Here is a 15601-nt window from a genome sequence, read left to right on the forward strand (position 1 = left end):
CATGAAACTAGAAAAATGCTTGTTTTTTGCCCCTTTTTTGGCCCCTAATTCCTAAAATTTTGAGGCAATTACCCCCAAAATCAATCCCAGCATTCCTTATGTGATATGGAACCTTGTGGTACAATGTCAGAGAGATCCATACACTTACACACAAGTTATTGTCTGGAAGTTACAAAAATGCTTATTTTTGGCCCCTTTTTGGCCCCTAATTCCTTAACTGTTGGTACCATAACCCCCAAAATCAATCCCAACCTTCCTTTCGTGGTATTGAACCTTATGGTAAAATTTCATGGAGATCCATTCACTTAAACTAAAGTTAGAGTGCGAAAACCAATGTGTCGGACGACGCCGGACGACACCAGACGACGAGGACGTCGACGTCATACCAATATACGACCAAAAATTTTTTAATTTTTGCGGTCGTATAAAAAGTCAAAGTCATAAATATATATACCTGTTTCAAGTCAGGAATCTGAAATTCCGTAATTTTTGTGGTTGCTGTCTGTCATATTTATTATTTTGTTTGAGCATAAATCAGGCCATTGGTTGTTTCACATTCTGTCACCAAAATTTCTTGCAAGTTGGTGAAAGCATTCTTGAGTTATTGTCGGAAAAACTGGAAAATCCCCCCTTTTTTAATGAATAAAACCCCAAAACTCGGAAACGGTAAATCTGAAATTTATAAAAAACAAAAGGGAGCTCACGTCAATAGATATAAACAATTCACCAAAGTTTCATGCATATTGGTTAAAGCTTTTTTGAGTTAATGTCCGACATGTTGACGACGGACGGACGGACAGAGGTATACCATAATACGTCCCGTAAACGGGCGTATAAAAATCACTTGATATTTAGAAGAAAATAAAAATTTTGCAATCTTTCCATTTATAAAGGGGCATAACTCTAGAACGGTTAAAGTGACGCCACCAAAATTAAACTTGATCTGTGTTTTGTGGTAATAAGCATTGTGTATAAGTTTCATAACATTTGGTTAAGGAAACTAAAAATTTTGCAATTTTTCCATTTATAAAGGAACATAACTCTAAAACGGTTAAAGTGACACCACCAAAATTCAAACTTGATCTGTGTTTTGTGGTTATTAGCATTGTGTATAAGTTTCATAACATTTGGTTAATGCAAACAAAAGTAAGAGAACGGAAACGAAAAACTCAGCAATTTTTATGTTTATAAAGGGGCATAACTCTAGAACCGTTACCGTGACGGCAATGAAATTCAAACTTGATCTGTGTTTTGTGGTTATAAGCATTATGTATAAGTTTCATAAGATTTGGTTGAGGCAAACTAAAGTTAGAGAACGGAAACCAACTTTGGGACGTACGGACATACGGACGGACATACAGACTGACAAGGGTAAAACTTAATGCCCCCTCGCTATGGCAGGGGCATAAAAAAAACCAACACACACCTCGAAATAAATATCAGGCCCTCTTAATTTTCAATGAATTAAACATAGAAACTGCTGCCTCGTGTTGGTGTGTGTTGATTTTATCTTCCGCGCAGGGCAGATCCGCGAAGTAGTGTTTGTGATACCCATTTTCAAAATGAAGTTGGATTCATTTGAATTGTCGGTGAACATTTAGTCCATTTTTATTCAAGCTGTAAGCTTATCAAAATAGAAGTAACTCAAAATTTCAAAAGCATCTTCCTATAATTAGTATTCAAACACTAGTACTACATTATCTAGTAGTAGAACACACATCCTATTGTAAGATAGTCTGTCCAACTTCCGGTTTGAGGCCGATGCCATAGGAAAGTTTATTGCTATATCAAGCTATAGCAAACTTTCCAAAAATCAATTATTCTCACTTATCCAGCAGAATAAAATGTTTATATTGTTAAATTTATGTTCATTTATACAAAAGGAACATAATGTCAATTTTTTTATTTTTTTGTGAAGTTTCCCTTTAACAAATGGCATCAACATAAATTGCACCCCAACTTTCAAGTCATCTTAAAATGACCGAAATTGTGAAATTAATTTAATAGCCCATGTTTAGTTCAAATTTACCCAATAGTGATTTTGAAGTTAACTGACAAGTAATAATCAACACTAAGTGATTGGTAAGATCTACTAAAGTAGGTTACTCACCATAGGCTGTGCTGTCCATGTGCTTGATGCATTTCCCTGGAACTGAAAGTTTGCACCTCCTGTTTTTTTCTGCTCTCCTTTTGGTTGCCATTCATGTTGAATTCTGAAGAAAATTTCATGTCAAATGGACATAAATACTAAATTAAAATCATTATCTTAAAGGATTTCAGATCAAGGTTAATACTACAGGTAATCACATAAACTTGAAATTACCAATTATCTATGAAAATGAAGTCAAGGTCAGATGAACCCTTTCATACAGACATGAACATATCACAGAGATTCTGTACACCAAATGAAACAGTCTTATTACTTATATGTCCCCGAGGGTATCATCAGCTCAGTAGTCAGTACTTCGGTACTGACATGATTTAACAAACTTTTCTAAAATTGTACGTTTTTAAATATTGAAATTTTTAAGAAACTAAGGTTTCAACTCCCTCAGGCAAAGTTGACTTTAGATGAATTTGGATATTTATTTTAGGTATTTTTGTCATACAGCTCTTCAACGGTTTCGGTACTTATACATCCTCGGATTTCAAATGTTTGGCTTTGAGCGTTCCTGATGAAGGTAAATCCAGAAAAGTGCTTCGGACGCATGAAATTATTAAACATGTTGTTTTCAATTTTTTATAATAATTTAGAAACAGACCTCATCACATAAATATAGAGTTGACCAGTCAATATGAGATGAATAAACCTGTCAGAACACCTTACAATTATTCTTTACATCAAATATAGTAGACTTATGACTTTAATATAGCATCTGAACTAATCCTGAAAAACTTCAATATAATTACCGGTAATGGAACATGAAAATGAGTTCAAGGTCAGATTAAAAAAATAAATGTGGATAGTGTCCACATGTGGACACAGATGATGCCCCCACTTGCATATCATATAGTTATAAAGGGACATAACTGAAGAACTGTAAAAGTGACGCTACCCAAATTCGAACTTGATCTGAGTTTTGTGGTAATAAGCATTATGTGTAAGTCTCATAACATTTGGTTGAGGCTAACTTAAGTACTGAACAGAAACTAAAAATTCAGCAATTTTTTCTATTTGTAAACACCCATAACTCTAGAACGGTTGTGTATAAGTATTATAACATTTGTTTGAGACAAACTAAAGTTAGAGAATGGAAACTAAAAATTCAGCAATTTTTATGTTTATAAACGGACATAACTCAAGAATGGTAAAAGTGTTGCCACCAAATTTCTTACTTAATCTGTATTATGTAGTAATAAGCATGGTGTATAAGTTTCATAACATTTGGTTGAGGCAAACTAAAGTTAGAAAACGGAAACAAAAAATTTGTACTTGATCTTAGTTTTGTGGTAATGAATATTGTGTATAGGTTTCATAATGTTTGGTTGGGGCAAACTTAAGTTACAGAATGGAAACTAAATATTTTGCAATCTTTCGATTTATAAAGGGGCATAACTCAATAATAGTTAAAGTGACACTACCCAAATTCAACTTGATCTTTGTTTTATCAGTGGAAGTCAAAATTAAACATTGCATTGTATAAAGCATTGATTGTAGTTGATTCAACTATAATCATGGACAAAGGAAGATAACTCCAATTTTAAAAATTACTTGATATTTAGAAGAAAATAAAAATTTAGCAATTTTTCCATTTATAAAGGGGCATAACTCTAGAACAGTTAAAGTGACGCCACCAAAATTCAAACTTGATCTGAGTTTTGTGGTAATAAGCATTGTGTATAAGTTTCATAACATTTGCCTGAGGCAAACTTAAGTTAGAGAACAGAAACTAAAAAATTTGCAATTTTTCCATTTATAAAGGGGCATAACTCTAGAACGGTTAAAGTGACGCCACTTAAATTCAAACTTGATCTGTATTTTGTGGTAATAAGCATTGTGTATAAGTTTCATAACATTTGGTTGAGGCAAACTTAAGTTAGAGAAGGGAAACTAAAAATTTTGCAATTTTTCCATTTATAAAGGGGCATGCATAACTCTAGAACGGTTAAAGTGACTCCACCAAAATTCAAACTTGATCTGTCTTTTGTGGTTATAAGCATTGTGTATGGGAAAAATGACCCAGGGGTCAAAATACCATGGGGTATAATGACCCCGAGTTTATTATACCGCATGGTATTTGACCTCGGGTTCACTTTTTAGGGGGTTCAAAATACCATATGACAACGGACGTACGTATGTACGTAGGTACATACAGACGGACAAGGGTAAAACTTAATGCCCCAACGCTATGGCGGGGGCATTATAAGTTTGAATGGTTCTTATTTTATCCAAAATATAAGGTATATCACCATTATTTTAGATAATAATTATACACTGACATTCTTGCAATTAATGAAGACCTGAAAACCCTTAATCATTGATGTTATCTTTCATATTTTAAACATAACAATATGTCTAAGCAATTGGAAAATAAATGTAGTGTCCACAATGTTTTCAAGCTTTTTTACAGACCTCTAAAAACTGTTCAATGGTTAATAAAGTTTATAAATAAAAAAGTTTCACTTTTAATATTATATGTGTAGTGACAAAATAAGTTTGAATGGTTCTTATTTTATCAAAAACAAATTATATCATAGCAATCTAATCTATGTATGAACAAGTTTCTGAAAAAAAGGAAAACTCAGGCAAACTAGAGGCTCTAAAGAGCCTGTGTCGCTCACCTTGGTCTATGTGCATATTAAACAAAGGACACAGATGGATTCATGACAAAATTGTGCTTTGGTGATGGTGATGTGTTTGTAGATCTTACTTTACTGAACATTCTTGCTGCTTACAATTATCTCTATCTATAATGAACTTGGCCCAGTAGTTACAGTGGAAAATATTTTGTAAAAATTTACAAAAATTTACAAAATTTATGAAAATTGTAAAAAATTGACTATAAAGGGCAATAACTCCTTAAGGGGTCAATTGACAATTTTGGTCATGTTTGACTTATTTGTAGATCTTACTTTGCTGTACATTATTGCTGTTTACAGTTTATCTCTATCTATAATAATATTCAAGATAATAACCAAAAGCTGCAAAATTATCTTAAAATTACCAATTCAGTGGCAGCAACCCAACAACGTGCTGCCTGATTGGTCTGAAAATTTCAGGGCAGATAGATCTTGACCTGATGAACAATTTTAACCTGTCAGATTTGCTCTAAATGCTTTGGTTTCAGAGATATGAGCCAAAAACTGCATTTTATCCTATGTACTTTTTTTTAGCCATGTTGGCCATCTTGATTCACAGGCGGGGTCATCGGACATATTTTTTAAACTAGATACCCTAATGATGATTGTGGACAAGTTTGGTTAAATTTGTCTTAGTAGTTTTAGAGGAGAAGATTTATGTAAAAGTTTACAAAAATTTGCGAAAAATTGTTAAAAATTGACTATAAAGGGCAATAACTCCTTAAGGGGTCAACTGACCATTTTGGTCAAGCTGACTTATTAGTAGATCTTACTTTGCTGAACATTATTGCTGTTTACAGTTTATCTCTATCTATAATAATATTCAAGATAATAACCAAAAACGGCAAAATTTCCTTAAAATTACCAATTCAGGGGCAGCAACCCAACAACAGGTTGTCAGATTCATCTGAAAATTTTTAGCCATAGCAGCTATCTTGGTTGGTTGGCCGGGACACCTGACACATTTTTTAAACTAGATACCCCAATGATGATTGTGGCCAAGTTTGGTCAAATTTGGCCAAGTAGTTTCAGAGGAGAAGATTTTTGTAAAAGTTTACGGACGACAGACGCAGGACAACGGACAATGGACGCCAAGTGATGGGAAAAGCTCACTTGGCCCTTTGGGCCAGGTGAGCTAAAAACATTTTATTCTAAAATATAAGGAAATTTCACCAATTTTTTGGGGTAATAATTATATATTCTCATTGTTGCAATTAATGAAGACCTAAACCTCTTGATTATTTGTGTAATCTTTTATATTTTCAACATAACTATTCTTCTGAGCAATGGAAAAGAACATGTGTGTGCTTCTATATTTTTATTCAATACAGGAAAACCAGAAGAAGTTATTTTCCTTCTTGAGACATATATTTCTTTCAGAAAAATTACCAGTTTATAGGCATTATTCAAGTTGATTTTTCATTCAATTTGTTACAAACCTGTGTCAAATATTGTGAAACAGCCAACTGGTCCGAGTACACAGTTATCGTCCTTTGATTTTCTTTGTCCACGAATATAGTCCCTAGTGTGGACAGTGTGTTACTTGCTAATTTTTTTTATACCCCTTCCAAATTTATTTCTCCATGTTTTATGACTCAAATAGCAAGTAGGGGGGTGAAATGACACTGAAAAAAAATTTGGGTCATGAATTTTAAAGTAGTGATTTGGTCCAGCTGAAAAATGTTAAAAATTAGCACTTCGGGAGCTGTCAAAAGATTTGAAGACCCCCTTAACATAAAATTGTCCATATTTTGAGTTAGAGCCGATGAAGTTTTCTATAATTTTGATATAATTTGTCCCAAAAGTAGTACAGCACACTATAAAAATATTATTGAGAAAGCGCAGGTGGGATTTTTTTAATTTTCATTTATTGTCTAAAAGAAATGCACTACGAAATAACTGTGTACTCGGACCTAAGAGGTGAAATCAGGAAATATAGAATCTGTACTTTGGCAACTTCCCCGAATGATTTGATGGTGTCAATTTGTCAAATAGCATAAAACTAAAGTATTTTAACTTTTATTTCATAGAATTTCTGCAAAAATGACCAATTTGGGCATTTTATGGTCAAAATAAGCATTTCATAGCTTTTTCAATTTTGATGCATAAGTGGCATTCTGACTTTCTATCCAACAGGTTTTTATGTGTAAATATTTGTGTTTCTATGCTTCAATCCAGTTGTATTACTCATTTGTGAACTCTGAATCTACAGAAAAGAAGATTATCTCATACAATATGTGCAAAATGTGTTGTGTATATGACCCTCGTCTAACGCCCTGTTTGGATCAAGTTAAATGTGAGGAGCTTGGAACATAAAAGTTGAAGTCCATAATAAAGACCTCACTAAATTTGTATAAAAAGCACTTAACAATGTCTTTTGTACCTGTTTCATGTCACATAATATCTTTCTTTTCTTCTTTAGGATAGCAAGTGGTTCAAATATAAGCCTAATGAGACTAAAATTGCATGCATGTTTTTCACTAAAAAGTGAAAAATCTTTGTATCAGACCATACTGTCTGCAAAAAAAGTTGAATGCAACAGTCTTTTTGTGCTCAGATTTATTGTATCATGTCACTTGAGTATAGAAATGATAGAAAAGACACAAATTTTTATTTCCTATAGCTTCAATATGCATTTTTAAATGTAAATATGTGCTACGGCCTAAATTGACCCTAAATTATTTTCAGTCTTACATGGCCTAAGACCCTTTTAAACTAATATGATATGTTATTTGTAAGTTTTCTTTCCATTTAAAGTACATTAAATACATATATAAGGATTATTTATAACCAAAAAGCTTTACAAATTTAAAATTGCTGGAAAATATTACATCTTCATGTAAGGCCCCCCTTCATTGGAAAACCTCCATTTTTAGGCACAGGCGCATATAAATTTGACTTTTTAATGATTATGTTAAGTCTGATAAATCAAATGAGTACTCTATTGCTTTTAATACATTATATATTATATATTAAGGCATTTCAAAAGTATTTTTTTGCAATATTTTAATTTTTTAAGCCCCAAATGTTGATAGTTGAAATTTTTCAATTTTAACGTCTAAATTTAACACGCAAAGTTGAATATAGAATTAGTCATATTGTCTATAATATATATCCTATTGTCATGAAACTTTGTAAGCAGTCTTATAATTTATTAAGCTTTGGTCATACCAAGTGTCATTAAGATTGGTCAACTTTTTCTACCTTATTAGGTCAGAGTACACAGTTATCGTCCTTTGATTTTCGTTGTCCACGAATATAGTCCCTAGTGTGGACAGTGTGTTACTTGCTAATTTTTTTTATACCCCTTCCAAATTTATTTCTCCATGTTTTATGACTCAAATAGCAAGTAGGGGGGTGAAATGACACTGTAAAAAAATTTGGGTCATGAATTTTAAAGTAAAGTAGTGATTTGGTCCAGCTGAAAAATGTTAAAAATTAGCACTTCAGGAGCTGTCAAAAGATTTGAAGACCCCCTTAACATAAAATTGTCCATATTTTGAGTTAGAGCCGATGAAGTTTTCTATAATCTTGATATAATTTGTCCCAAAAGTAGTACAGCACACTGTAAAAATATTATTGAGAAAGCGCAGGTGGGATTTTTTTAATTCTCATTTATTGTCTAAAAGTAATGCACTACGAAATAACAGTGTACTCGGACCAACTCTAAGAAACATAAGTCATCATCTGTTCCCGCCATTTTGTTAAATCACAAGTTTTTCTCTCAAAATTCTTTGAAAAAACATGATTTTTGTCAGCAATATACACTTAATACAAAAATAAGGGATGAATTTCCCAGAACTTCTCCGATCTTGCTGGATACATATACAGATAATTGGTGTGTTCCAGAGAGGTATACAGCCAATAGAAAAATAAATTGAAGTTGGTTCTCCAGAAATTCATTCACCTAGCAATATTCTTAACCAATTTTACACAAAGCTCCTATAGCCTGCTGTACTCATCATTTGCTATTTTAGGAGGGAAATGATAACATTATATGAAAATTTTGCTTTTATTTCAATTCAATTTTATTGTTACTATTTACCAGAAGGTTTTCTTGTGGATTGTGTCCTTGTTAAGACAAGACAAACATTTCTGTGTTTACAGGGGAGGTAATATTTTGTCACTAGATTTCGCACTGGCTGACAATTGTTATTCAAGTCTGTAGCACAACCCAAAAGTTAAGGATAATTTGGGCCACAGCTCTGTGGTGCCAAAAGGACAATTTCATCTGGCGTTTGAGAGTGCCAAGAGCAGGGTTTCCGCTAGTGAAAAACAATCATTATTGGCTAAAATTTATTGTGAAAGAATTATAAGGATTTGACATTGTCCATTAAATTTTTTTCTGGCTTCTCTCGACTTGTTCACTCATCAGTCAACAATTGTCATTTAAACCTTGCCACACCTTTCTATTAGGACAGAAAATCAATAATCAACTGTTTGAAATAAGGTACAAACATTAGATAGATATGGGCAATACATTAATCAATAACAAGAGGCTGTCAGAGTGACAGCAAACCGGATTTTCCTGCAGAGGTCGAACCCTGAACAGTTGAGCAAGTATGGACACAACATTTAAGCTTAAAACAGCTCTGAATTTGGATTGTGATTGAAAATTTGACACAGCATAGGTTTGTGACACAAAATGAATGTGGTCAAAGAACTGGAAAATTTGAAATCCGACATTTACCTATTATGGTCCAATATCCAAAATCTAAGTACATTGTTAGAATCAGCATATCAAAGAACCCGAAGAATTCACTTTTTGATGAAATCAAACAAAAGTTTAATTTAGGACCCTTTGGACCTCAATGTGGTATTATCTAATTAATAATGAAAATAAATACAGGTTTAGATTCAGCATTTCAAAGAACCTTATATATATTCAATTTATGTTGAAATCAAACACAGTTTAATTTTGGACCCCGATTTGGACCAACTTGAAAACTTGGCCCAAAATCAGAAATCTAAAAATATTTTTATTAATAGACAATATAAGCCTGTTAAAGGAGTTCGCTTAGGCAAAAATAAAATGCTCCGCTGGGCACAGCTTGATACGACCGCAGAGGTAGAACCCTGAACAGTTGGGGCAAGTATGGACACAACATTCAAGCTTGATACAGCTCTGAATTTGGATTGTGATTAAATATTTGACACAGCATAGGTTTCTGACACAGAAAGAATGTGGTCTAAGAACTTAAAATTTTTTAATTTACCTATTATGGTCCAATATCCAAAATCAAAATACATGGTTAGATTCAGCATATCAAAGAACCCCATATATTCAATTTTTGTTGAAATCAAACAAAGTTTAATTTTGGACCCTTTGGACCTTAATGTAGACCAATTTAAAAAACAGGACCAAAAATTAAAAATCTAAATACACGGTTAGATTTGGCATATCAAAGAACCCCAATAATTCAATTTTTGATGAAATCAAACAAAGTTTAATTTTGGACCCTTTTGACCTCAATGTGGACCAATTTGAAAGCGGGACCACAAATATAATTCTAAATACATGGTTAGATACAGCATATCAAAGAACCCAATATATTCAATTTTTGTTGAAATCAAACAAAGTTTAATTTTGGACCCCAATTTGGACCAACTTGAAAACTGGGCCCAAAATCAAAAATCTAAATACATGTTTAGATTCAGCATATTAAAGAACCCCATATATTAAATTTTTGTTAAAATCAAACAAAGTTTAATTTTGGACCCTTTGGACCTTAATTTGAAAACTGGACCCAAAATTAAAAATCTAAATACACGGTTAGATTTGGCATAACAATTAAATATATGTGGTCAAAGATTTTACAAATCTAATGCGCCATACTGTGCAATTAAAGATTACTTCTTGAAATGTTTCAATATTTGAAATTTGAAAAAAAAATAATATTTGAAGAATAATTCTTTTTAATTTCTGAAATCTGAAATGAGAAAAAAATGACCCCCCACAATTTCTTTTTCCCAAAAAAAACTCTTTCCCTAAAGATATGGTCATAATCTCAATTCAAATTTCCAATGGAGTTTGCAACCATAATTACCCATATAAATTTACCATAGTGCTAACTTAATCTACTTTATAATAGAATTTAAAATATGGTGTCAAATCTTTCATATGGATTTTTTTGTAAAAAAAAAAGATGCAACATTTGTAGATATTTTTACTGGTCTTCCTTTATAAATATGCATTTCTTTAAACATAATTTAAAAGCAGTGTAAGGGAAGTAACCAAAACATTGTATATGGATTACCTCCCTTACACTGTTTTAAATTATCTTAATTATTCATTAACCATTACTTTATACATAATTTAAAAGCAGTGTTAGGGAGGTAATTCAAATGATGTATTTGATTTATCTCCCTTACACTGCTTTAAATTATGTTTTGTACTAAAGTATTTGTCCATTAACCAGGACAACCTTGTTTTTCCCCCTTTTTTGCCCCTTATTCCTAAATGGTTTGAGCCATAACCCCCAAAAGCAAATCCTAACCATCCCTTTGTGGTATGGAAACTTGTGGTATAATTTCAGAGAGTTCCACAGTTATTGTCTGGAAACTAGAAAATGCTTATTTTTGGCCCCTTTTTGGCCCCTAATTCCTTAACTGTTGGTGCCATAACCCCCAAAATCAATCCCAACCTTCCTTTTGTGGTATTGAACCTTATGGTAAAATTTCAAAGAGATCCATTCACTTAAACTAAAGTTAGAGTGCGAAAACCAATGTGTCTTCGGAAGACGACAACGATGACGCCAACGTCATACCAATATACGACTGCAAAAATTTTTGCGGTCGTATAAAAAAACATTCAGAATATTAGTTTATACAGAATAACAAACAAACCTACCACAAAATTCTTTAAACAATTTACCAAAGAAAAGAAGAAAAAAAATCCAAAATGTCATTTATCATTAATACAATGTCTTTTAAAAATCATTAAAACTTAACTGTAATTATCTTCAAAATGTCTAATAATGAACAGCAAATACTATATTTATACCGTCTTACAGAGCTTATCATTATCAGCACTTAGGAAACAGAAAATTTTCAAATAAATCTGTCACTCCAATTATAATTGTGTGATAGATATTTACCACATGCTTTGTAATCTGACAACAGGTGAAAATTATTTAAATACACTTAGTGTAATCAAACTTTATATATATATATATATATAATTAATAGTTCCAAATATTTTTTCTTTCATTTGTCACAAACTAATATAGAACTGCAACTTATCTATCAATGTCACCAACTTTATCTACACAATGTAATGTAATGAAATATATCCTTTAATAAAAATAGATTATTATCTAATGAAAATGATATTTGCCATTTCTGTTTAAAGGGAAATAACTCAATCGTATAATAAGTATAACTTTTGGCTACTAAAAGATCTACAACTCAACAACGAGAAAAGCTAAAATCATGAAAATTGAACTTGACCTTCATTTAGTCACAGGAAAAAGTAAAATCACAAAAATACTGAACTCTGAGGAAAATTCAAAAAGGAAAGTCCCTAATCAAATGGCAAAATCAAAAGCTCAAACACATCAAACGAATGGATAATAACTGTCATATTCCAGACTTATCAAAACACATTTAAAAAACTTTGTCAAAGAGTTTTCTTGTTAATGAATGGACACTGTTTGGCAGCCGCCCGCCAGCCCTGCTGCCCACCCGCCTGCCATACACCCCAAATCATTAAGGGGACGACCATTTGATATTCTGGGGGGGGGGGGGGGGCAGGAGGATTTGTTTTTGATCGGTTATTTATTTTTGTAAACTAAGAGGACAGATTATCTACTTTCTGCACTGTTGAAGCAAGATTTTTCATTTTCATTAAAGCAAGGGACTGATTATTTATTTTCACAACTATATTTATAATATTTGAAAACATACAATTTTTAAATTCATTTTTTATTATAAATTATACATGAATAGTCCAATCATAATGTACCATTTAATCAGAATTAATCATCATCATCTGTAGAAATGAATCTTCTGAATTCCCAACTGCATATACATGTATTGCATACATACAAGATATTAAAGATTGGCTGTAATTAGCGTCTTTTAAGTATTCCAATTGATTTATGCCGAGCGGAGCGAGGCTAAAAAAAATTTGAAGGGTTTTGGAGCCGCTGAAGTCCCCAAGTTGCTATAGAACTAATTATGCAAAATGTGTTTCCCATACCCTTTATTAATCTGAAAATGAAGGTTCTGTTTTAATAATTTTTTGACAAATTTTGGTCTCAAAGCAACATGTATAGATTCAGTGTAAGACTTAAGTTTTTAGGAACAACATCAAAAGACAAAGATAAAGCAAAAATTTAATTCACATAGTTAAGTATGTGGCTGCTGTTTTTTTTTAAACTCTTGATCAAGTTAATAACAAAATTACTAAATTACAAAAGGAATGCAACACTAACAGAATACAGAAGGCAATCAATGAACAAAAGACAAATAAATAAGAAACATTGATCCCCAAAAAACAGGAGCTACGTCTGAGGGAGAACAGAACTTGCTTCTTGCCGCAAAAACAATTTGATATGAAGACAAGCTTTTGGTTTTGAAATTTCCTACATGAGGCATTTGCCTGAATGTAGTTACTGCCATATGTAATAAAAGTGAGTTAAGTGTTCCTGAGACAATATACCTCAAGTTAAATGAAACCCATTTTTCAGACATTTCAAGTATTTTAAATAATATTTATACTTTTATTATTCAAAGATTTGGGAAGTGATTCCCGATTTTTTTTTGAAAAAAAAGTTGAATTTTAGGAAGAATCTGGTGCAATCTCATGCTCTCAAATAGACCTGCCGAGTTATTTATTTTTAATACATTGCAAGTCAGGTTATTTATTTTCAAACTACCACAGAACAAACCATTTATTTTTGTGATTATCAAGGCTGAGTTATTTATTTTCAAAATCCTCCTGCCCCCCCCCCCCCCCCAGAATATCAAATGGTCGTCCCCTAACCGATTTTTCCTTAGAAAATCCAGTTAAAAAACGAAAAATTCAGCAATTTTTCCATTTGAAAAGGGGCATAACTCTGTAACAGTAATAGTGAGGCCACCAAAATTCAAACTTGATCTTTTTTTTGTGGTAATAAGCATTGCACATAAGTTTCATAACATTTGTTTGAGGCAAACTAAAACTAGAGAACAGAAACGAAAAATTCAGCAATTTTTCCATTTGAAAAGGGGCATAACTTTAGAATAGTAAAAGTGACACTACCAAAATTCAAAATTTATCTGTGTTTTGTAGTAAAAAGCATTGTGTAAAAGTTTCATAACATTTGGTTGAGGCAAACTAAAATTAGGGAACGGAAAGGAAAAATTCAGCAATTTTTCCATTTGTAAAGGGGCATAACTGTAGAACGTTAAAAGTGTATCCACCAAAATTCAAACTTGATCTGTGTTTTGTGGTAGTAAGCATTGTTTATAAGTTTCATAACATTTGGTTGAGGCAAACTAAAGTTAGAAAACAGAAACCAATTTTGGGATGCACGTACGGACAAGGGTACAACTTAATGCCCCCTCCGCTCCGGGGGCATAAAAATTATGATGAAACTATGAGATGACACCAAGTGAGTGCAACAGCTCACATGGACATTTGATCCTAACAAGTTCTTTTTAAAACATTTCTTGTAAATGAAATACTGCGAATTCAGAGATTTTTGCCTTCATTTATTATTTGAACAATGGACAAAATGTGAGTTAAATTATAAAGAATTCAGGAAATGTTGCCTACAAATAATGCAATGAAAATTTTTTTTTTTCAATTTTTAGTTCTTTTTAATTTTTGAGAAACCTGTCATGACACAATTTTCGCAATAGATATAATTTAAAAATCACAAAAATTATCTAATTTACAGTTCTTTTATCTATGATACTTACTTCTTGACACTTGCTGCAGGATTTATATTCAGGTTCCCAGCTAAACTTGCCAAGCTAGAATCTAAGTCTTTCTGCAATAATTTATCAGTCTGTGTATTCAGCAACTGACCAGATGTATTAGCTGGTTTCAGAACTTCTCCAAATGCATCAAAACCTGTGAATTCAATGTGATATTAAAATGTGGTTCCTGTACATGTGTTGAAGACCCATTGGTGGCCTTCGTCTGTTTTCTGCTCTTTGGTCGGGTTGTTGTCTCTTTGACACATTCCCCATTTCCATTCTCAATTTTACATGATGTTGTGAATTTTAACAGTATTCTGATATTCACTCTTATCTATTTTTCTGGGCTCTACCACAGGTTCTTACAATTGTTTCACTTGTCTGGGTTCTACCACAGGTTTTATGAACAAAAAGCATCACCTATCTGGGATCTACCTCAGGTGCATAATTAGGTAGTGTTTTTGAGTTGTGTTATTTTAATTATTTTTGTTGTAAGTTTTAATGAGTAGCCCCCTAGAAAGCCAAATGATACAATTATTGTGATTTCATGTATTTTAGAATTGTTTGTGAATATGATATTTGTATAGTGTTTATACAATTGTGTCTTAGTATTAATATGTTAATAAAATTAGAAATAGTTATTAAAAGTTTTGTGTATGATATTAAAGTATTAATAATGGCAAGCATATGGTTTCTTTCCAAATAGAACTCTTCCATTTCTATTCATTGAATCAATATTAGTTATAGATAAATGTGGTATGGTTCATGAGACTGGTTATTGTTTATAGGTAAACATCAAATCAGTAATATGTATAAATACACAGTTATATTCAGCATATCAAAGAACCCCATGTAATCAATTTTTGTTGAAATCAAGCAAAGTTTGATTTTTTGA

General features: G+C 32.2%; 1 protein-coding gene and 1 long non-coding RNA gene across 4 annotated transcripts in view; one reads left to right on the top strand and one right to left on the bottom strand.

The window, feature by feature from the left end:
• LOC127724673 (phosphatidylinositol-binding clathrin assembly protein LAP-like) overlaps nt 1–15601 on the bottom strand; it is a 488025-nt gene that overhangs the window by 124566 nt on the left and 347858 nt on the right. Inside the window, exons 14-15 of the mRNA XM_052231711.1 lie at nt 14707–14860; nt 2111–2213 (exon numbers count right to left, since the gene is read on the bottom strand). Of these exons, the coding sequence (XP_052087671.1) occupies nt 2111–2213; nt 14707–14860 (257 nt within the window). The remainder of the gene's footprint in view (nt 1–2110; nt 2214–14706; nt 14861–15601) is intronic.
• LOC127724764 (uncharacterized) overlaps nt 1–15601 on the top strand; it is a 567962-nt gene that overhangs the window by 29306 nt on the left and 523055 nt on the right. The gene's annotated exons all lie outside the window — the stretch shown is intronic.

This window comes from Mytilus californianus, unplaced genomic scaffold (genome assembly GCF_021869535.1).
Source record: "Mytilus californianus isolate M0D057914Y unplaced genomic scaffold, xbMytCali1.0.p SCAF_14, whole genome shotgun sequence".
NCBI classification, from domain to species: Eukaryota; Metazoa; Mollusca; class Bivalvia; order Mytilida; family Mytilidae; genus Mytilus; species Mytilus californianus.